This window comes from Falco cherrug, chromosome 12, assembly GCF_023634085.1.
Source record: "Falco cherrug isolate bFalChe1 chromosome 12, bFalChe1.pri, whole genome shotgun sequence".
In the NCBI taxonomy this organism is placed as follows: domain Eukaryota; kingdom Metazoa; phylum Chordata; class Aves; order Falconiformes; family Falconidae; genus Falco; species Falco cherrug.
In genome coordinates this window covers 15,702,183-15,726,281 of record NC_073708.1, presented here as the reverse complement: position 1 = coordinate 15,726,281, position 24,099 = coordinate 15,702,183, and the positions used below count along the sequence as shown (strand labels likewise).

The 24,099-nt window shown below is 39.4% G+C and overlaps 2 protein-coding genes across 5 annotated transcripts in view; both read left to right on the top strand.

Moving 5' to 3' along the window:
* The window catches only part of TLCD4 (TLC domain containing 4), a 45,456-nt gene extending 35,086 nt beyond the window's left edge, over positions 1-10,370 (top strand). For all 4 annotated transcript variants that reach the window (XM_027814358.2, XM_055724378.1, XM_055724379.1 and 1 more), the window contains exons 6-7: positions 53-126; positions 3,571-10,370. In XM_027814358.2, coding sequence (XP_027670159.1) covers positions 53-126; positions 3,571-3,886 — 390 coding nt within the window. In that variant the 3' untranslated portion in view covers positions 3,887-10,370. The remainder of the gene's footprint in view (positions 1-52; positions 127-3,570) is intronic.
* Positions 10,371-14,112: 3,742 nt separating this feature from the next.
* Positions 14,113-21,183, top strand: LOC102059144 (holocytochrome c-type synthase). The gene is made up of 7 exons (XM_055725003.1): positions 14,113-14,215; positions 14,678-14,825; positions 15,567-15,715; positions 16,327-16,475; positions 17,599-17,718; positions 18,538-18,624; positions 18,865-21,183. The coding sequence occupies exons 2-7, from the start codon at positions 14,711-14,713 to the stop codon at positions 19,061-19,063; spliced, it is 819 nt and encodes a 272-aa protein (XP_055580978.1). The 5' UTR covers positions 14,113-14,215; positions 14,678-14,710; the 3' UTR covers positions 19,064-21,183.
* Positions 21,184-24,099: the final 2,916 nt, after the last annotated feature.

Below are 24,099 nucleotides of genomic sequence, written 5' to 3'. Positions count from 1 at the left end.
TTTCACATCTACATTGTTGATTTTTGTATCTCTATTTTGTTTTGCTAACCAGAGCAAAGGTCTGTTGGCTTATTTTGGAAACTTCCGTCTGCTTGCAGAGTTTTCCACTCCTTTTGTCAATCAGCGGTAAGTGGTTAGGGAGTTTTTGTGTAGTTACTTTAAATTTGAATCTGTATTATTATTTCTGTCACTTAAGAAGGATTTCTTTTTTGTTGAATGTCTGCTGAAAGGGAATTTATATATATATATTGAACTAAGGATTGCTATGCAGATACGGTTTTTGCTATGAAGTTTTTTCTGCTATAGTTGCAACAGTATAACTAATGTATTCATACCCAAGTTCCTTTTTAGAGTAGACCTGCTTTCATATGAAATGCCAGATTTTTATGAAACTACTGAACACACACTTCACAAATAATAATATTGGTGTTTAACCTCTGTATGTTTGTTTAATTATTATAATAAAGCCATAATTTTCAACAGGGGTTTTTCTTTTAGTATTATGGGCTAGGAAAAGAAGCAAGATAGCATTGTCATCCGAGTACAAGAATGGAATTGCATTGCCCTAGATCGTTTGAAGTTTATTTTGCAATACTGCACGTTTATAGATCAATATTAATATAGGCATATGAATACATAGAACATTATAAATGTTTATTCTTTATTTACTTTAAAAATAGTTCTGTAGATTATTTTAATCCCTTAAATTGGAAAAACAGTAAAGCATCTAAATGGAATGGTTAATCTTCACACTTGTGATCAGAGAAGAAAGTGGCAGAAGGCTCTTTTGCAGACCTCAGTGGGAGTCAAAGCCTGATACGGCTTCTGGTTCTAGTGTTGCTACTAGAACTGGTGCTGTGAGTATCAGAAACGGACCGTGGTAACGCCATGTACAGCAGGTAGGGGAAAGCAGTCAGTGGAGTTTCCCGGTGCTCTGGGGAGGGTGGCTTCTCTCCTTACTCTGTAGCCACCATAACCCAGCTGGGGACAGGGATTTGCCCCAGGAAGACTTCACCTCAGAAGAGGGGCTTTGGTATAAGCAGTGCTACGGTTCTCTCCTCTTCCTCTGTTTTTTTGCAATGTAGGGTCAGATCTTTCAGCATATCAGCTGCCTGTTCCTTAAGTGTACTTTTTGGGGTGTATTTTTACTTTACTGAGCGTACATGTGTGGCATCTGTTTTCTTTTCCAGGTGCCTGGTAAAGAAATGATAAGGTTTGTAAGGCAAATAGGAACTGTAATCCTCCTGCAAATAGGGTACTGAGTATTACCTGTTACTACATTATGACTGTAAACTCTGAAATATTTTATGAGACTTGACCATTCCTCAGATCTCTAAGAATAAAAAAGATTGTGCTGAAATCCCTTTAGATCATTAGCTTGGTAAGTGCAACTTACAGGAGGGTAGGGTGGGATAATGGAGCTCCTCAGAGGTTGCTTTCATTTGCCCACGCACAGTTGAGTAGGAGGTTATAGTCTAATGCAGTCCATACTTCATGTGCACAGAGAAACTGAGGAGAAAATTAACACTTTAAACTTATTTTAGTAATACAAGGAAGAGGAGAGTAAGAAAATGGAAAAGGTGGCATTATATTTTAGGTTTCTATATTGAAATTCATGTCCTGGTGGATGGCTGTTCTCCCAGCTGACATCTACCAAGATAGGATTTCATCCTGGGTTTAAGTGGTACCTATACTGATGCTTACCTTTTGGGCTGGTGTTTGGAAGTATCATGGTACATCTGGCTATTAGAAGTAATATATGTTATACTTTTAAAATGCCTGTGGTGAGATCATGTGTCGTTGAATACCAACATTTACTGCTTTCTCAGAGAAATGGAAGTCACTGTAGGAGATAAGGTCCCTCGCACTAAGGGATGTCATCTCATTAGTGCATGAATGTTTGCGTTTTTTTGGGGGTTTGGGGTGTTTTTTTTTTTTCCCCATTAAATTTGAAGAGAACCAGACCCTGAAGACAGTAAGTAGTGGATAATGATAATGACTTACATTATGTCTCTTGTTTGCATTCTTAGTATTGCCAAAAGAGCTATTATTAAAATATAAGAAGATATTCTAATCTCAGAATTGTCTGTATTTCCTGTCTGTGTTGTTAGGGGTGTCTAATTGGAGGTTGTCTCCATGCCAAGCATTTAGATCTTTTAATGTTGGTATCAGCATTTCTGTAATCAATTATGAACTGTGGTGGGTAAAATTGTAATGATAACTGTGATGTGCTGACTGTTATTTTTTTAATTTGCTGGGAGAGGGAAGTTGCTAAGCAGGTGTCCAGTTGCCTATACTGGCACATCACAACATATCTTACAACCTTTTTTGATACTGCTTTTGGAATCTGCATCATATATGTCAATGAATTTGTAGACTCTGTTAGTCTGACCAAATATACCAGGTCTCTCTTTTTATCATCCCAGTAAGTGTTTCTGTGGTGAGGTATCCTGCTTCCAGGCTGAACTGCTACCTTGAGAGCCAGGATTTTAATTGCCTTAGTTGCATGTTTAATGAATTCCTGGACTTTTTCTGTTAGAGCTGGATGTCTGGCAAATCTTTTTAGTATATCTATAATTACCTAAGTTGTAATCTGTAGGTAATTAAAAATACTTTTAAAACCAGTTTTAAAACTGTTATTTTGTTAAATAGTTTTACCCCCATATCTTCTTGGAATGAAACTGATTATTCCACTTCCCCTCCCCATCCCCCATCATGAATACAGTAATTTTAGTAGTTTTCCTCTGGTCCTGTCTTTAACCTGCCACTGTTGCACAAATTTTCCTTGCTTTTATTCTGGTTTAAGTGTAAATGTTAAAGAATTGGAGGAGTTTGTCCCTTTTCCTAGGAATTCAAGCTGTAGGATCTGTATTCTAGGCAATAGATGTTATTCCTGTCTATTAGGGAATTAATATGCAAGATTATTATTTATTTTTTTTTTTAAAGATCACTTATGACCCAGTAGTAGGAAAGGCTGGGGAGTTAGATTTATCTTTTTCATTAAGTAACATACCTAGCTGTGACATGATCCAGTGCCGTTTACAATGTCTGGTTCTGAAGTTCTGGTTTTGGGCTGAACAGAAGCAGTGAGAAAATCCTGAATCTGAGAAACTGGAAATTAAAGCTGCATCTAGATTACCATATCCAAATGCCATGCTAGAATTGCTTTCAGGGAAACAAATAGAATTTTAGTTGCCTATTGGTGCAAAATGTAGTAACAAGTAATAAGTCTGTATTTGTAATTTTAAAAGAGATTTTGAGTTATAGTGTGTTATACAATAGTCACTGAAATACACACTGGCTGTCAATTGGTTTACAATTCAAAGCAAGATTTTCTACGCATTGTTCTGCAATGTACTGGATATCACACACTGCTTAAGCGGGGAAAATAAAATGCAGCCAAGCAGAGGAATTTGTAACTAAGCCAAGACACAGTGCAGTTATTTAGAAATGATAAGGGTAGAAGCAATTAATAAAGTAAATCATTAATTAGAAAAACCATGACATAAAATCCTTTTTTAATGACACGGCTTCAAGTCTGCCTGGTATCTGTGAACAATTCTTTTGCAGGTGGTTTTTTGAAGTACTGGGATATCCCAAATCTTCAAAGGCCAACATCGTCAATGGTGTGCTGATGACAGTTGTGTTCTTCGTGGTGAGGATTGCCGTCATGCCTATATATTACAGCCATGTACTTTCTTCATTTGGAACAGAGGCTTTCCAGAGATTAGGATTTGCAGCCCAGAGCGCCTGGATTATCTCAAGTGTTGTCTTGGATGTTATGAACGTGATGTGGATGGTCAAAATTGCAAAAGGATGCTACAAAGTCATTTGTCTTATTGGACAGGAGGAAGCCAAAACGCATAGAAATGGAAAATATGACTAGAAATCATATGCATAAAATGAAGTTTCTGCTATGAAAATAGTTTGGGTTCACTGAAACAGTGCACATTTCTGCCATGGAATGCTCCTTTTAAGGAAACAAGGTATTACCTCTGTACTGACCTTACTCTTTCCCTAGCCACACTGCCTGCACACACAGGGCCATGCTTTACGGATCCTGTCCAGTGAGGAGTAAAAGCAAAAGCTCACACAAATGAGTTCCACGTGTCTGTTCTAAAGAGTTACAAGCTACTGAAATTAGAAAAGAGCAGACTGGTTACTTGCTTGTCCACCAGTGTGTTCAAAGTGTTTCACTCAGGTTTCTCAGATTAATGTCTTTTGTAAATCCCGTGAATACTGACATCTCTCTTTTTTTTAGAAAACAAAAAAAAATCCCCAAACTCCTGATACAGTGCAATTTTCCTGGCACGTTTCTATGTTTTCTTCTAGGAATAACAATCAAGATTTCATTCTTGACAACTTTTTAATTTTTTGCAAGAAAAGCTAAAATTGTAGCTTTGATTCTGTGAAGTCTTTTACTGCTTTTTGTTCTGCCTTACGTGAATGCAAACCAATTGGGGAGATTTATGAAATAATTTTATCTAAAATGCTGTATTATAAGACTACAGAATATTTTAAAAATTGTGAAGATTCTCTGATTTTGATGGGAAGGATTCACTTTTGCTGTGTTAGGTTACATGCAATAGTACATCTATGTTGCCCATGGAAATTTTTGCATAAGTTAATATGGTAAATGATGTGTGGAAACCGCATAATTCTTACTGGAGTGCTTTTTCTTTTGCTGCTACTACCTTTGAGAAGTGCTGCAGCTCTCCTCGGAGTATTTTTAACCATTGGCTATTTGGATATGAAGTTGAATTGTAAGGAGATAATTCTTCTGTATATGTGATATGTAATGTTTGGTAATATTTTTTTCTTTTGTGACAGAAGTGACCCATTTGATGTGAAGTGTTCATTTTTTTTTTTTGTCACACTTTCCTTGTTAATCGCATCAGAAATCTGAGTTTTTGACTGAAAACATTCTCTAATTAACTGTGCCAAACTTCTGTAAAGCTGTACGGTAATTCCATAGAATAATGACAGTTCACTTTGTAGACGACATGTTTTATTTTTTTTAAACCATGTTATTTGTCAGTAGGTACTCTGTTCCTTCTTCTGCAAACTTCAAGCTTTGGAGGTTATCAGGAAGTGATCTTACCACCTAGGAGTAGTCTTGAGTCTAATTTATAATACAATTTGAGGAAATCCTGTTTTTTATTTCTGAATGATTTTGAAGGCGGCATTTGCATGTAGTTTGGTTTTGTTTTGCTTACTTTAAACCACATCTGAATTGGGACTGATTAATTTCTGTTCTTTTTCTTGGTGTGGGTTTTGTTGTTTTGGTGGTTTGGGGGGTTTGTGTGGTTTGTTTGGTGTTTTTTTAATGTTACTTCTTATCTGTTATACCTTCTGGTAAGGTGTGCTGAAAGTGTCCATTTTGGCTCAGTACTTTAGTGCGCATCCCAATGATTGTAGCAGGCTGTTTAAGCGATTTATTTTTTAACGGAAAGGTAAAATATTTACCCTGCGTAGGCTGATTAGTTTTGCTCTTGCCCTGTTTCCTCTAACAAAGCTGGGTGTCGTGGTTTAACCCTGGCCGGTGACTAAGCCCCATGTAGCTGCTGAAACCGGGACACGGGGTGACATGAGCTCTCCCCGCTGTGGTTGGAGGTGCGAGCATCCCAGTACTGTGCTCTCAGGTGAGGGATAGAGCGTTCCTGTTTTCCTGGACTCTGGTGTCTGTAAGACCCCAAGAGGACTGCTCAGGCAGAAATGCCTTATAACCAGGGCAGCTGTGATGAGTGTAGTTCCCCAATTAAAATGATGCCAGGGAGCATTGTTTGGGCTAGTGTGATATGCACTTTTATAAGCCTAGTTCTACTGTTTAGCTGGGCAGGCTTTTTTCCAAAACCGTTTCCCAATCCTGCCTTGTTAAGGGAGATCAAGGATTGTTAATACTTGTGTTTTTTGGGTTCTGTGCTTACTAATACCTCGCAAGCCTACAGACAAAAGATCTGTTTATGCCTTGGGAAAGCTGGCAATCTGCTCAGCGGTGTGATGTGAGCGAGCGCGGTACCTTATTGGGTACCAGTAAATCCATAGCCCGAGAGCTGATCCTGTGACCTGCTTTGCTGAAAGAAAGAGTCTCCCTTTTACACTAATTTGCAGAATGTGGTATCTTTTAAAATAGTGATTTCAGTGTATCTAATGCAAAAGCTATGCTACGTATGAAGCTTCTGTGTTCTGTCACCTCTATGACTTAAAGGTGTACATTAAATGCTTTTTCCTCTGCTTTCGAAGTCACTAGATCAGGGAACCATTTTGTAATAGCTCGTTCATTTCCAAAATTAATTTTAAATCGAGTAAATTCAAACACTTGGGAGAATATGTTTGAAAGTAGAAGTCTGCTTTTGTTGTTCAGGAAGTAGGAGGAAAGAAGTTGATTGGGAGCAACTCTTAAAGGGATAACTCACAAAATTTTTTGAATTTCATCCCTTCTTAGCATTAATCTTTAACTTCAGGATTTAAAATCTTTTTTATTTTCAATGGAGAACATTAATTAAAATGGTCCATTTCTTTCACTTCCACATAGACTTGTATGTGATGGGGGGGGGGAAGTAGGTCAAGATATAATAAAATTATGTTAAAACTACATTAAAAACAACAACAAAAAAAAAACCTACCCAAAACCCTGCACTATACACTTCAGGGAACAAGGCAACAATCCAGAATGAAAGGGCAGTGTGACGATTATTTTAAAATGTGTAAGATTTTGGAGTGCTATACAAAATTGGTGTAATTAAAACAATGTTTTGCAATGCATTAGGTTTAAATTTTCTAATTTGTTTTTTTTAATATATTGCAGTTATGTTACGTATTTACTATGTGTCAGAAGACAATTTCCTGATGAAAAAAAAAAATAAAATCATTAACACTTGTGTATTCAGCAAGAAGTGTAGTAAACAGGCTGCAAAGTTGTAATGTACTGAATACATTAGTGTAGGGCACTTCTTACCTGGCATTAAAGGCTTATAATACAGCAAATTAGATAACTGCAGCACCTGTTCTTCAATTGCACTTTATTATTTTAAAACTGTGGTGAAACATTGATGAAATTTAATGTTGCAAGCTTGTGTCTTTGCTTTTTTATGCAAAAAAGTAAATGCATGATAAGTAGCATCGTAATAAATGCTACCTGTAGAATGTAATATTCTCTTATTAGTGGCTTAAAGCTTCTATTTTTAACAGATGCATTGTCTAGTGTAAAAGCAGACTCTTGGTGTGTCACCAGGTGTCTTTGGCATGGACATATCAATTGGAAGGAGTTAATCCTGTTAAAATTGCTCAGATATCTTAGTTTTCTTTTCTTTTACATGCTTCAGTACCAGGTGACATAAAATTAGCACGATGATCATGGGAGAGTCTGTATTGATAAGGCTGTATGTAGGAATGCAAGTTTCCTTTTTTTTATGGCTTAACTTCTTCATCAAAAGATGAGTAAATACCACTTTCAGAACTACTACAGGGGAATGGCATGTCAGGTTTTGCTTTTACAATTGATTTGTGGATACGGTACTTGCAGAGAAGAAATGTATTTCAAATACTCATTTTCTCAGTGAGTGTATCGGTGGATTTCAGTGAAGTCGAGAGCGCCTTACACTACAGAGATGCTTTATGGGTTATCTGTGTGCATTCTTCAGTGGTAAGAATGACATCTCTGAAGCCTACTCTACCTCTATAAATACATGCTCTCTTCAGTGAGCTCAATTTAATAACTTAATTGCTTAAAAAACAGAATCTATTGAATAATGAAAAATATCCTATGCACAGGAAAATGAGCAGAGCTGATTTTATATACCAGTTCTTAACAATGCCAAATTTTGTATTAAAATTTCTTAAATTAATCAGTGTCTGGAAGAGAATTACTTCCATCTTTACTTAGAAAATTACAGGAGAAGATTACTCATACTGCAGAACTAATGTTAACCTATGAGTAAAGCTTACACAGATGAGCAAATGCATTCAATCAGGTGGAGGAGAGGTGGAGGAGACTTTGAGAACATAAGAACAAAGATTCAGATGTCTTCCTACTGCTCTGGTTGAGACAACAGCAGACCGATACATAGCAGAAAGGTTTAGGTATTTCTATATCTGTTCACAGTGGAAAACTAATCTATTTACAATTTTCAAACTGTATAAAATGGGTTATCAGTTGTTGTTTGCTGTATGAAGAGGACTTTTTCTCTTGGACTTGTGTGTTTTAAGTACACGGACATACAAGCTTTCCATAAATAGAGAAATTTGTAAAATTGTTTTGTGATGCTTCTGCTGAACCATTCAGAGGAAAATAAAGGGCTGCTTGATAATTACTCCAGCTTAGGATCTGGTGCAGTGTTGGCTGTCAATAAAGCAAATAGAAAGGGACTAGAATTTTCAGACTAAAAACTGCCTGGAAGTGTTCCAGGCCAGGCTGGATGGGCTTTGAGCAACCTGGTCTAGTGGAAGGTGTCCCTGTCTGTGGCAGGGGGGCTGGAACTAGACAATCTTTAAGGTCCCTTCCAACCCAAAACATTCTATGACTTTGAAATGTATGGACAACCTTCTTGCATATTTTTAATAGCCTACTGTACAACCTCATTATCTGGCTACAGGGAAGGATTTGTTCCTGGTGGGGTTTCTCTGTCTGTGGAATATATCTGACAGCTGGAAAAAGAACAGTACTTCATTGCTGAGATCCTGACAGCAGTCAAATGGAAATGATGATCAGTATTCATGAACTTTAACATTCATCCAAACCCAGGTAAAATCTCTTTGTTGGGCAGGCCAAGGTCTGAGGATTTCCTGAACACAACTTTCAAGTTCTTTTTTTAGGGTAGAGAAGGTGAAAGATATGTGGGATCTTGGGATGTTTAGAGATCTGGAATTAAGCATCAGATCATACTTTTAGGTGACTAACACTTGATAAGGTTTCTTACGTGTTATAAATCTCTACTAGCTACCTCCTTTGACATTCTTGCTCTATTTATAATAACCAAGCACTTTATAGCTCAGTAAAGAATAGAAGGTAGCTATGAAGAATAAATTGTATTGTTTGGTATAAGAAATATTTTGGCAAAATTTCTTCCGAGATCAGTTTCATTGTGTGATGTCCTGCACTTGAGAGGGCATCTGATTATAACCACGTACATAAATTTTTTTAAATCTAGTTGTAAGGTAAAGGAAACGTCTTTAAAAGAGTGAATTATGAAGAGTTCAGCATGACTTGGTATCAACCATATAATGATTCAGTGTGCTATTTATAACTTCCCACTTACTGAAATTGAAAATACAAAAGCAAGTAAAATATACTGTAGTGTATCTTTATTTTTAATCTATGCGTGGGATGTCAAACATTGTACTTGTCTTGTGGACAGGACATGCTTTTATGAGCCTATAAATATTTAAGTATATAAGAATCTGCACCCAAGTGGAAGATGTTGCATGTAAGTTTTTAGATTTTGGTATTTAAAAATCTGCTACGTTTGAAAGCAACATTTAAATATTAATACTAAGCTGTAATACATAACATTTTGAATGCAGGATATTTTGGATATTTTGTTTATTGTAACCCTGTTCAAGTTTCACAAAATAACCCACGATGGGGGAAAAGGAGGAAAAGGGCTAATCATGAGCTCGGCTATGTAATTTGCACACTTCATATGCACACATCCAAATATCCTGGATTTGGTTCTAGCATGCATATACCAAACAGTGTTTTCTTTAATATTGACAGGTATCTATATATATGTAGAATAATTTAACACGTAAGCACAGCTAACTTGATATAAAACCAAACCACAAAATCTCTTGGGAACAAATGAGTTACAAGTTAGGCATAAGTAACGGAGCCTGTAATTCAAAAATGTTTATATAATCTTCTGTCTAAGAAGAAACTTTATAAATGTATCTAACTTATGTGCAGAGCAAGGCTGAAAACTGTAAATTCTGCTAGACTGATTTCTGGTACATGTTGACAATCTGGTTTGCAGTAAATACTAATGCTGTCACAAAATGTCAGGATCACATTATTAAGTTCAAATTATAATGTGGCCTGATTGTAGTAGCAATCCTTATCACGGCACAAAAACTTAAAAATGCAATATAACAATTCTGCAGATCAGTGATAAAAGTAATCGGTTATGGTAAAGCAAATGATTAAGTATTATAAGTTTAAACTTACTTTTTATTATAAATTCTGAGTTATTTGTTTGCATTTCAGTGGTATTGTGAAGCATTTCTGTATTTTGTTTGAACAGTTTAGGAGCTTGCATAAAATGATACTGGCTGATTTTTTTTTTCCCCTTTGATATATGCAATAATGTCAATAAGCAATAAATTGCATGTTGTATGCAAGGTATCGGTACTTCATAATAAAGAAAAGGAACACAGTTTCTTACTTTGTGAATTTTTTCTTTCTTAATATGGTATTAGCTTATGCACCCATAATGAATGCATCATGAAGGAACAGTTTTCTTTGGGTTCAGTTCAGAAACAGCTGGCTTATATGGTATCTTGAAGTTCTGTGCCACATCTTTTTTTTAAAAAAGAAAAAGAAGAGGAGGGAGTATGGGTTCTGAGCCACACTGTTGTTCAGGTGGCTGGACTTCTAAAGCCTGAAATTCTATGTAGGACATCACTGGGGCCAGGAATGTAACTTACACTGAGTTTTGTTGTGTATAGAGAAAAAGCTTGCATTGGATGGTATGATTATGTTGCACTGTGTTGTAATGTCACATGTTTCAGGACATAAGCTGGACAGTTGTCTGAAGGCTCTAGGGATAAAGAGCTACTCTTACGTGGTTGGTTGACCTTGGCTGGATGGCAGGTGCCCACCAAGCCGCTCTGTCACTCCCCTCCTCAGCAGAATGGTGCGGTGAGAAAAGACGAAAAAACCTTGTAAGTTAAGATAAAGGCAGTTTAGTGAAGCAACAACAAATGTTGCACACATGGAAGCAAAGGAAAACAAAAGATGTTACTCTCTGCTTCCCATGATCAGGTGATGTTTGGCCACTTCCCGGGAAGCAGGCTTCAGTACGCGTAGCGGTTGCTCTGGAAGACAAATGCCGTAAATAACGAATGCCCTGCCTTCCTCCTCCTTGCTCTTCGCTTTTATATCTGAGCAGATGTCATACGGTACAGAGTATCCCTTTGGTCACTTTGGGTCAGCTGTCCTGGCTGCGTCCCCTGCCAAGACCTGCCCCCCCCAGCCTGGGGTGGGTGGTTGGAGAAGCCGTGGTGCTGCGGGAGCCCCGCTCAGCAGCAGAACCCCAGTGGGCTGTCACCGCCAGCGGGCACCGGTGCGAGCGCAGCACTGCAGGGCTGCTGGGGGCTCGGCCAGGCCCAGCACATGCTGCCAGCGTATTCCAGATGTGATGCACTACACGGTCCCTTTCTGAATGCTAAGGTGGGCAATTAAGTTTCTTAATATGGCAATTCCTAGATTCTGTATGTGCAGTGAATATATGCGTAGGGAGCGAGCATCCTTAGAGGAAGTTGCTGCAGTTTCTTAACCACTGGTTTCCAAGCACAGGAACTGCTTGTGGTTCTTTGAGTTTTCTTTTATATCATGCAATGGTTAAATTACTAGAAGAAAACGCAAAGCATTCCAGTGGGTTTTACTTTTATCATCTCGTCTTTTAAGGGGTATTTAGTTCCACTTGTAAATTATATTCTTAGGATACTAATTTTACACTGTTAGTGTAGAAAACTACTTATTAACTAGTCGGTCTCTTTGGAAGTGACAGAATGTCTGGCAACGTTATTTGGGGTCAGATGCTATATAGGTCAGATTTCCAGCCGCTTGAGGAAGGACAATGGGGGCTTGGTGGGAGACTTTCGATTGGCACGGGGCAGCTTGCAGCACTGAATGGTGGAAAGGAAGGGCTAAGCATGGCTGGGAACAAGGGCTGCCTTTCAGTGAGCCATTCTTAACCTGACAAATCCAACAAATCTTGCTTAAAGTGTGGGAAACATGCCTCGCCCCAAGATGTAGGATATAGAAAGTATTTTGTATAGCCACTTCTTTGTCACGTTCTGGTGCAAAGTTGCTCTTCGTTTTCTCCCAAATTTAATTTTATTACTCTCTTCTTGCTGAAAAATGTTTTCTGTACTTTTATTGGTGTGATAATTCTGCATTAGGGTTTTAAAACTTATTTTTTATTTAGTCTTCACAGTGCGTATCTGTCACTTTTTAGATGGTGGACTACTGTTGTATCTTCTTATTTTGCTTTGCTTTTCTGGACTTCACAGTGCAGCACACTTAAAGGTAGATTGTGTGCTTCATTGTGATCTTCGTGTTCTTTGTAATGCTTTACCTTGAGGAGAAAGTATTTGCTACTTGACTTGTCTTATAAAGGGTGAAAACTATTGTCTATACAATGACAATAAGTAGTGCAGTTGTTGCTTCTGGTGGAGTGTGATGGTGGGAAGCAGGGGGGCAGCATATTGACATCAACAACATCATGTCCTTTGAGAGGAGGGTGTAGAACCAATTCCGTGTTTGAGAACATCAGAGAGAGAAAAATGCGTTTTTACCTTAAGAGTCGTTCTGCCACTGTCTTGAAATATTTGGAAGCAGAGGTGTCAGTTGGTCTGCAGGAGGCTCTTTTTATTAAACTGTGTTGTCAAGTGCAGCAAGTGAAAACTGAAATGGTTTATCTTGTTTAGTGCTGCTTTTACACAGCTGTTACTGCGAAGAGTCTTAAGAGTTTTCAGCAAAGCCAAATACGCCTGACACTTGGGCAACGATGGAGGCAATAGTGTTGTTCTCTAAGGTGTATGATACTCAGTTACTCACGTGGTGCCACTTTCCTAACTCAAGTTCTCTGTATGCTGTGCTAATAATTCCTGCATGCAAACAATTTCCTTCTGCATAATGAAGATTATAAAAAGGGCAGAAATGAGTGAAAGGATGGGTATTTTATATTGCATTGTATTTTTTTTAATTCCATGTTCGCACCAAATGGCCATGTCCTTGTTAATAAGAAATACCCAATTTTGAAAGATGGTATGTGAACATGTTTTTTGAAGTATTCTTGAGAGGAATGTATAAAAGAAGTTTATTAATTCAGGTAGCTATGTAATTTGAAGTAGCACTTGTTAGAACTGCCTTAGTGTGATTTAGAATTTGTCTTTATTCATCTTCCTGATCTTTTTCAAGAGAAATGGGTGATAATCACTCATTTCTTTCTTTACACCAAAATACAAACAGAGAGCACAGGAGGCTCCTCTTCCAGACTTTTAACTGGGGATGAAAAAAACCCAAATTCATGTAATAACCGGGCCACTTGAAGCTTAAATGCCTCCCTACTTTATTTCTAATTGCCCCAGTGAAATAGGATGTTTCAAAAAAAATATGTTTTTTGATCAGTTCTGATTGTTACACATTTATAAAGAATGTTTGTTTTGTGTCTCCCCACCCTGCTTTTTGTGCTTGACAGCCTATTGAGACTCCAGGTTGTGGGATGAGCATTGAAGTAGTCGTGCAGGATTAGTGCTCCCTCTTACATCTGTTGCTCAGAAAGGGACGGGGCAGGAGCAGGAGTTGCTCTGGTGCGAAACGAGCTCCACGTTGTGCACCACTGTGCTGCAGCGTTAGCGCAGTACTGCACACGTACAGCTAGCTGCGTCTCCTGGCTCTGCGGCGACGCAACGTTCTCAGTGCGGCCTGCAGCGCTGTGGTACTTGGCTTGACGAGTTGATGTTTAAAAATCACCTTAAGGACCCACGGTATCTCTGTAGGCTTAAAGACGCGAAGGGGTGCACCTTCTCCGTGCGCTGCTGGCGCGTGCACTGTTTCTAATATGCTTCACAGAACCATTTTGCAGGTGTGAGGGATGATGGGTCGCCAACGACACAACGTGAGGCCAAGCGGTGACCCAGCCGCACGGGGGCCGCCACCGCGCCCCGCCGGCTCGGAGCCACCTGCGTGCGCGCGGCCCCGCGGCCTCTTCCCGCCGCGCGGGCTCCTGAGGTGCCTGCGGCCGTGCCCCGGGAGCGCGCTGCGGGCCGCCTCCGCCGCCGGGCCCGCTCAACGCCGCCCTGCCCCCAGCCCGCGCGCGCCCGGCGGGCTCGTGCGCCGCAGCCCTGTCCCCGCCCCTGCCGGCGGCGGGCGCATGCGCGGAGCGGGCGGGCGGCGCGGCGGTCTCGCGAGGGGGCGCGTGGCGGCGTGCTGCGCGCGGGGCCGTGCTGGGGGCCGGCGGCGGAGGCGCGGGCCGGGCCGGGCCGAGCTGAGGTGAGGGGCGGCGGCCGCGGGGCGGGGGCGGCGGCGGGAGGCGGGCGCGGCGGGAGGGCGCAGGCCACCGGGCCGGCCGGCTGGGCTCGGGGGGCGGGCCTGACCTTGCCCGCGGCCGCCGGGTCGGTCACGGCGTGTGTGGCGGTGCGGCGGTGCCGGTGCGGCGGGCCTGGCGGGGGGCAGGGGGCGGGCGGCGGGCAGGTGCCGGTGTCCCGGGCCCGGCGCCCCCTGGCCCACGCCGGCCCGTTCGCTGTTTGCCCTGGCGGCCGCCGCGGCCTCTCATTTAGGCTGGATGTTTATTACAAAGACTTTTTTTTTTTTTTTTTTAAATTTAATTTTTTAAGTTGTGATGTAGCAACCTAACCTGTACTCGCGTTCACCTTAATAAATAACCAGCGTAGTTTTGTATTATTGGATGTTTGTTTGTTTGTTTTTTAAATTTATTTTTGGTTTTATAATTAGAACCGGTGTAGAACGGGCAGCCGTGCAGAAGCCATGGGTTTGTCGGCCTCCGCTCCGGCTGCTGCGGGCCAACCGCTGAGTGCGCCCCAGCACCGTCAGGTGGCATCTCCACCGTCGGAGTGTCCAATGCACCAGGAAAAAATGAGCGGTAATTATTCTTGAAACTTAAGTGAAATAAACTCTTTATGTGGAAACCAAAAAAATATTTGGGGGAAAAAAAGAAAGTGACCCTACAAATAAAAACTTGAGGTTTTCTTTTAGCAAAAATATCTCTCAAGTAATTGTTCATGGAAAGGAGTCAGTTGTTCTCCAGAACAGCGTGCAAGCTGCTTTGTCAGCAGAGGCACTTGGTGCTTGCAGTAGGACCTGTGGGTCACTCCCGGTTGTCATGTTTCACAGGGGCCCTGCAGGTCTGTTCCCATCCAGTCATACATCCACAAAGGGTCAGGGAGCTGCAGGAGCCCCTGTGAAGGTGGTAGCTGGGAGCAGGTGGTTGTCGCTAGAGAACATGCATCTAGAAAAGGACAACAGAAGGGTGGGCTAAAATGAATGTCTGGAGAGAGAGGACATCAGCATTTCCACTGACACAATCAACATGTGTTGGATTAACATTGCTGTGGAAATGTTAAGTGCAAACAGTTTGGTATAGGGGCCAGCATGGGGTGGGGAATGAGCATTCAATGACTATGCAGGAAACTTAGTTCTTACCAGGGTGCTGGGTCCTGAAATGCAGGCAACGTAACAGTTAAAACTTGTAAAGCTTGGAAGAAGCAGCAAAATTCAGTTTGTATTTACATGAGTATTGAATGAACTGTTTTCCATTTCCTGTCATATCTTAAGAGTTTTCATTTTGTGGCAAAATAGATGCTATTTTTTTCCTGTATTTCAGGTTGTCCAATGCACATGAAGACTCCTGATCATAGAACTGAGAACACAGACGATGTTCCTGCACATCAAGAAAGAGCGTATGAATTTGTGGCGTGTCCGGTGAAGTCTGGTGCATCTGAAATGAAAGATGACATAGATCCTAGCAATATGGTAACTTTTGCTTGTTTCAGATGTTTTCTAAAGTCTTGTTTCTTCTGAAACGCTATCCTCAAAATGTACGTAGCGGTAAATGTCTCAGGTGGGAACTCTGGCAAATAACTGTTTTGAATACTGCTTTTTCTCGTTGTATGTGCAAATATTTTTATAAAAACAAGTTACGCTTTATTTAACCATTTCCTTCAGATCTGCACCTTTTTGATAAAAGGTGGTTTTCCAGTTTGTAAATATCTTTTGCTGCCTATTTCTGTTTGTTAATTACACGCATGGTTTTTATGCTACAATAGTGGGTTTTAGGTTCTGTGTAATAGCAGTATGGGTAAGTTCTGACTGAGGCCTCTCCAAGATTGACTTTGATTTACAAGAAGCACTGCTCTTTTAAAAAGTTTAGGCAGAAGGGTTCCTTTAGTCTTTAGGTGACTTGTGCAAAGAGTTCTGCTGCAAAAGAGAAAGATAATTTTAGTGGACTTAAATAAAGGCTGAACTTCTTGATCTTTGTAGCAGCTGACTGAATTTTTTTTACACTTTTAAATTTTCTCAAACACTGTAATGTAAAAAAAAAAAAGTCACGCTCTGGTTTGTTGTTGATTCTCCTTGTTTTCTAGATGCCACCTCCTAATCAGCAGCCATCTCCAGGTCAACCATTTCCATTGTCAACTGTTAGAGAAGAATCTTCCATTCCTAGAGCACATTCTGACAAGAAATGGGTCTACCCTTCAGAGCAAATGTTCTGGAATGCTATGTTGAGAAAAGGGTAAATACACTGTGAATTATCAGATGGAGTCTATGAATCTGAAATCCATGAAGTAATACAATTAGTTATTATTCATCGTTATTATTTAAGAGTTTATAACTAGCTGGTTTTAAAATTACAATTTTTATATCAACAGCTTTGTTTTAAAGGGTGAGCTGGTCTCAAAGGCCCATGTCTCCTCTAGTGATCAGCAAGATGGTAGGGAAGGTCAGACAGCTGCCACTAGCTCAGAAAATTTTATTAAAAGTCAGTGCATAGCTATAAACAAACTTTGCATGATTGCCAGCTTTCAAACTCAGTTGGCTTCGTGCTGTTCCTATAAACTGACAGTGAAAGCTCTGTGATTGTGAGAACAACTAACTTGACTTTACAGAATTGCTAAAAATGTGAAAATTGTTTGACAAGTAGATGTTTTTAATTTTCACAAAAAATCAGTGTAGGCAAGATCTAAGTGAATGTTAAATGTTTCCTGTGGCCTAAAAAACCTTCTGTGCTGCTGGTTCCTCATCCTTTTGTAATGGTTTGTTTGTCATTCTCAAACAGATCAACTGTAAAGGCGGTTACTATTAAAATATTAATTTCTTCGTTTACACATCAGTATTTTTCTTAAGACATTATGTCATAAGCAGTCTATATTGAACACACAAGTTTTGATCCTGTAAACACCTAAATGTGTTCAATGGCATGTCTGTTGAAAAGGAAGCATGTCATAGCGCAGGGTCAGAGAGATGAAAGGCACTTTAAGTGTATGCAGAATGTATTGAATACAGGAGTTCTGTGCATTTAGGAATGCAAGTGGGATTTTTCCTAAGCATTTTTACGAATACCATGGATGTGCTGATGTTTGCGCGCTGATAACTTTCTGATCAAGTTAAGCTCTTAATTTAGCTGTCTAGAATTTGTGGATCTCTATGATGATAACTTTGATAACTACACTTTTACACAGAAAATGAAGTGGTTCTCAAGATGCTTAAGCAGATGAGCCAGAAGTTTCTATACTTGCTTTGTGTCTCTGCATAAAACCTTAAATCTCTTGATTCAAAAGCCCATCAGATAAACTGAGGAAGGTGGAGTAGTTATGCTGTAATGCTTGTAAACCGTTTTCAAATTCTTATTTTTTTAGGTGGAGGTGGAAAGATGATGACATAACAAGTGAAGACATGACCAACATTATTAAGATTCACAATCAAAATAACGAGCAAGCTTGGAAGGAGATTTTGAAGTGGGAAGCTCTTCACGCTGGGTATGTACACATGAAATGAAAAGCAAATCCTTTGGTTTAGCTCTTGCTTTTGTAATTCTTTGAAAGTAGAATGTCTCTTCACTTTTCAGAAATACTCTGGTGCTGATACACCTCAAAAATTTTTGTCTTGTAAGAGCCTGCATTTTCATTAATATGGAAGAAGATTATCCAGAAGAGCTTAACTAGAACTGAATAATTGTTAAATTGGTAAAACTCATGAACGTTTTGGTGGGGGGGGGGTGTATAATGTGAATTTGGAGAAATTAGCTTCTTACCGTATCTATTTGGGAGTTATTTAATTGAAATCTTCATGTTATGAAAAATATATGAGATGTAAACTTAGATTAAAAGTGACAGGTGTAAAACAAACTCACTTTTTAGGTCAGTATAGTCTGTGCTCCTAGAAGAGACAGACTAGTTTAAGTATTTTGCACGTAGAAATTTTTCTCTGAAATTCCATGACCTTTGTTACAGAGTAGTTCGGATTGCGGTTTTCTGTTCTCTAAACTGTTAAGTCTATGGATTAGATTTGCTGAGTACTGCTCTGTTGAGAAGTTACAAAGTGATGTGGAGCGTAACAAAGCTACTTTTACCTTACCAGCAGTAAGTGCTGTCAGAAACTGGGGGACTTTTCTAACCTTAAAAAAAAAAAAATAAAATCTGGAAGCTGGTTTAGATCACTTGTAATTATTTTTTTACTGTTGCTCTTTCTAATATTTGTGTTTTCTGTTACTAAACTGAATTACCATAGTGGATAAAACACTTGAAATAAGACTTTTAAAAGCTAAAACCTGTTTCCTTTTTTAACTGCGTGCACAGGGAATGTCCCTGTGGACCATCACTGATGCGGTTTGGAGGCAAAGCAAAGGAGTATTCACCAAGAGCCAGAATACGTTCATGGATGGGGTATGTTGGCAGGAGAGAAGGCCTTCCAGTGAGGTGGGAGGGTAGGGGCATGTGTCTGAAAACATGGCGTAGAGTTAATTTTAAGATGTCTCAGAACTGTTAAAATTACCAGAAGACAGAAGTAGTGGGGATCTTATGTCAGTACCTGGATAAATAAATCTTAAATAGGACTTCCACTCCCTCTCCCAGGTTCCTAATAACTGTTAAAATATGTGTGTGGTCTGTTACCTGCCTTTCCAGATATGAACTTCCCTTCGACAGACATGACTGGATTGTTGACCGATGTGGGAAAGAAGTGCGGTATGTTATTGATTACTATGACGGTGGAGCAGTAGATAAGAACTACCAGTTCACTGTCCTGGATGTTCGCCCTGCATTTGACTCTCTCTCAGCTGTATGGGACAGAATGAAGGTAGCTTGGTGGCGGTGGACTTCCTAACTACTCCTGTGGTGTGTAGTCGAGAAGTAAACCACTTTCCTCCTAGACAAAGGATAAGTGAATACCGGGACTTGAAACAGAAGTTCACTGCAACTGTCATTATTTTCATCATCACCACTATTCTTTGGGGATGGGAAGGGAGAATGGGGAAATCCATTGTTAAGTACACTGATGCATTATGGTGTTTTGAAATAATAAAATTAAAGCAGCAAAAACATGTATCTTAATTTTCTTAAGAGCTGGGAAATATTTTCTTACTTAGTTGCAGATTCTGCATAAACTTTCCTTTACATTTCATGACTCCAGTGCTGCATCAAATACATTAGGTTTCTGATTCTGACTGCAGCTTTGAGTATTACTTAAAGAGTGAAAACTGGAAATTTCGTAAAGAATTTCATATACAAATAAAAGAGTATTTGGATACTTAGATGATGAATAAAGAGTAGAAGATCTGGACTGTTCCAAATTGCATGTTTTAATAACTATATAAAGCTATGTAATTGTTTTCAAATGGGCACTTTACCTGTTCAAATACATACTTCCTCAGAAAACTTCAGTCAAGTTTATTCTGTTAAAGGAAGTATAGTATAGTATGAATATTTTTAAAGGTGTGTTAGGTTGGAAAGGAAAATATACTCGGGCCTTAATCTGCAATTTATCTTTGAACAGAAGAACATCTGTTAGAAACAAAATGAGTGTGAGTGACTTTTAAAACAACGTTTCTAAAAGGAGATTAAATTGATATTTAATGGCTATTTATTCAAGTAATTTAAGAGGTTTGTTTTCTGATGTAAGAGAACTATTCTTTTAGTATTTTCATGTCTTTATTGTGTGTCCCGTAATGCATTCAGGACAGAACTAAGCCTTATTTAAAGAAACTGTCATGCAGTGCATCTGTATTTTGCATCTTCACTTCATCAACTGTACCATAGTGAGGTTTTTTTATATAATATGGAATTGCACAACGGTGTATGACTACACGGTCATACATGTTTCTGCATAGTAATTATAGTGAGACTTATTACAGATGTTTATATAACTTGGCTAAAAGGGTATCAAAATTGCCAAGAAATAAGGTTGATTTGAGTGCTTTCTAAGAGTGATGCACATTAATGGTGTGCGGATTAAAGATTTGAGTAATGTTTGTGCTTAATAAGGGAAAATTTACTTTTTTTTTAAGTCTTCCACTGTAATAGCTTTAAATTTGCATGGCTTGGTAAATCTCAGGTGCCACATACCCCTAAATTTAAATTATTCCTCCCTTTCAGCATATGTATTACTTTTGAGAAGGAGTTTTTCCTGCAAAACACTTGAGAATGGAAGGAGTAAGAGCATCACGTTGTAGTTTCTCAGATGGGGGGAGAAACTTCCTTCAGGAAACTTCACAACCTCAATGGGGAACCAGCTGTACATTCACTTCTTGAAAGTTGTGATTTTTAACTGACATTGGAAGCTTTTTCTTTTTTCCTGAGGGGAAAGCCCCTCAATGTTTCAGTACCCAGAAGTCCAGAATCCTAAGAGAAAACTACACTCTTACCCCTATCCACTTTCCTCATTCCTTTTTCACCTTTTTAGTGATTCATATATGTATTTACATATATATATATATAAAAATGAAAAATAGTTTGGGGCAAAAACGCCCTCCATCTGAGTGGGCCATGTATATATGAGATACGTGAGAAGAATGTGAGCTTGTATGAAGCATATCTGATAAAGAGCTGCTCTTCTCTGTTCTAGCGTGAAGACTGAGGCTTACTGTTTTTTGGGGTGGGATTTTTTGTTTGTTTGTTACATACATTGGGTAACTTGATACATGTAGATTCTGCATTTTTCACAACTAGATATGGAAAAGGTACGCCAGTGTAAGGAGCGCTTCAGAAGCTTCAAAAGAACGAGTTTGCTTTATTGATTTTGGAAGCATGATGTCGAGTGCATTATGGAAATTGTAATTGCTGCTAAATCTGGTGAAAGGTGTCACATGCTACTTGATGCGTTTACCGTCTTCCGTTATGTTCCATCTCACATAGATTCAAACCTGTTCTTTTCTGTGCTACTGTTAATGAAATATACTACTTTGTCATCAAACTACAAGAAGAATCAAATAAATGTACTTTTCTTAATTGTGGTATTTGGTGATCATATTTTTAGCTGTACAGATTATTAAGATGAGCTTTTGCATGTGTCATGAGATTATAGTCTGTTACAACTAATCATATCTTTGAATAGATGTTACTCATTTATTAGGTGAATACAGAACCAAAACCCAAGGACTAAATTCAAATGTTTGCCAAGCAAACCAACAGCTCTCAAGAGTAAGAGCATATAGCAACAAATTCATTCTTAGTCCAGCTAACTTCTTAGGAGGGGAATGCAAGGAATTTTTTTTTCTTTAATCCTTAAAGTATGAATGAAATTAATTCATTTCTACAAGCAGTAAAACTTAAGTAAACATGCAGTTTTCTCTTTTAGGTTTGGGTTACTTTATGCATGATGCTAGCAGTTCACAATTTCTCAGAATATGTGTGTCAGAGAAATTAGAAGTCTTAACATAAACTTGAAAAACAGTGATTTAAATTGATACCTTTCACGCTTCAGGAAGATGTTTTAACTGTAAAACTATTGTTTAGGCTCAATTAAAGATAGTGTGTGTGTATGTGTGAGTGTATATGCATAAATAAATACATTTATATCCTTTCTTTGTAAGTACAGAAAGGTATGGAGAGTTCGTGAAGCTCGAAAAAGTGAAGAAGTATCCTGACAGGCCCTTTCATGGAATTCTGCAGCAGCGCCAGGTTCCCAATCCCAGTCAGGCTGAAGCAGAAGTTCAGAACCCAGCATCTCAAACCAGGCTAACCTTGGGTACATGCAAAAGGGAAAAATCTGGACACTGTAACTACAGCAGGGCCACTTTTTAAATCGGTTGTGCATTTAGATCGCTAAAATTCACCTGTGTTCTGCTTTACAGTGTCAAAGCCCTGCTTGACCTATTGCGTTTGACTCTTGCAGTTAAAACAAGTTAGGAGAGAGCTCCTGTTCCGCAGCTGAAGATGCCTCCTTCAAGGATATTGCAGTGCTCAGAAACTGCAGTCTCTGTGACAGATTGATAGAAAAGAACTCCAGCTTAACACTCCAACTGTAACCAGGTGTTGGGTCATATATAGTTAAGAGTGGGACTGATCTTTTTCTTTGCTGGAGCGGGAGCCCCTTCTGCATTTGGATACCTGGATTTGGGCTCTTGCTGTCTATCGCTTCAGGCAGCCAGTGACTGCCCTGCAGTTAGGGTGCCTGGCAGTCTAGAGGGGCACCAAACCTGTGGTTGCTGTGCCTACAACACCCTCCCTACTCAGGAACGTTGGTGCAGCTCTCTGCTCTTCCACGGTAAGTCCTGTTAGCATCTGGCCAACGTGAGGACCCTGTAATGAGAGTGTCCTGGTTTTGGCTAAGTAGTGCTTACTCTAAATCGAGGACTCTGCACGTTTCCCATGCTCTGCCAGTGAGCAGATGCACAAGAAATCGGGAAGGGACGCAGCCAGGACAGCTGACCCGAACTAGCCAAAGGGATATTCCATACCATAGAACGTCATGCTGAGTATATGAACTGGGCGAAGCTGGCTGGGGGCTGCCGATCGCTGCTGGGGGACTGGCTGGGCATCGGTCAGAAAGTGGTGAGCACTTGTGTTGTGCATCACTTGCCTTTTTTCCCTTTCGGATTTTATTCCTCCCTCCCTCTCATTCTTATGACAAATGTTGTTACTATATTTTATTTTACTTACGGAATTATTATCTCAACCAGTGAGTTTTACCTTTTTCCCAAATCTCCTCCCCATCCTGCCCTGAGGCAGGGAGTGAGCGAGCAGCTGCATGGTACTTGTTACTGGGACAAGGAGTAATTCACAGGCTTGTCCTTTCAGGATGCCTGGATTTCCTGGCTATGTTGGGTCATCCCATAAAATTTTGCCTTTGCATTGTACTAGTAGGCAGTTTGGAAAGGGGAATGGTAACTTTTCTGTTACCCTTTATTTATTTATTTCCTTCTCGCCTAGAAACAACTTTGCTCCTCCTTTTCATATGCCAATGGTCCTAGCTTCAATCTTTTGAAGAATTTTTCAACTAAGCCTTAGAATTTCTGCCCTAATTTGCTATAGAAGGAAGAGACTGTGTTGCTGGTAAAAGGTATTTGTGTCCATTTGGTGATTAGTGCTGGCTTTTTACTGAAAAAGCAAAGTGTTCTGGGTTAGCATTTTTGGATTTATGAGTGAAAGAGGTATGCTAGTTTAGTGTGAAATGGGACAACAATGCTGCCTAATGTTTACATAATGTATTTACTATCAGGACTTCGATGTGCTCTGTAAATAATTATTTAAAGTCTAAAATATGATGGTGAATATTGTTCTGTGTCCAAAAGGTGTGAGAGTGGCAAAGGATCTCTTGGTGCTCTGAAGATGATCATAGTCTGTCATCTTATGCACTCCCATTTTGCTCATTCAACTCTTGTGCCAAAGTTGGGGGATAATAGTTCATGTGCCAAAGTTCCAAAGATGAAGGCACAGATACTAAGGTTGCTGTATCTCAGCAGCTAAAAATGAAGGGAACTGGTAAATGAAGGAGAACCGCCTAATTTTTGGACTCTTACTAATGTTGTGGGTTTTATAGAAATGTCCCTTCCAAAAATACCACTACTATCTGTCCCCAACGTTTACTAAATTAAATGACACTTTAATCTTTGGTCTCCCTTTGCTTACACCTGGAGGAAAATCCATGTGGTAAGGTTCCACAAGCAGATGTATTTGATGTGGAAGCTGAACTTATTTTGAGGATAGAATATACTACTCATAATGCTAGCTGAGCTTATGTCTTCAGTGTCACACCCTTCACTACCCACAAGAATCATTACATATGTTCTTTTTCAAAATACACCATATTTGCTAGTTTTCTACAAATTTTTAGTGGGCAACTTCATGCATTTTTACTGTCACTGAAAAGGTGTTCTATTTATTGTTCTATCTTTGCACAAGGTAAATTGCAGGCAAAGATCT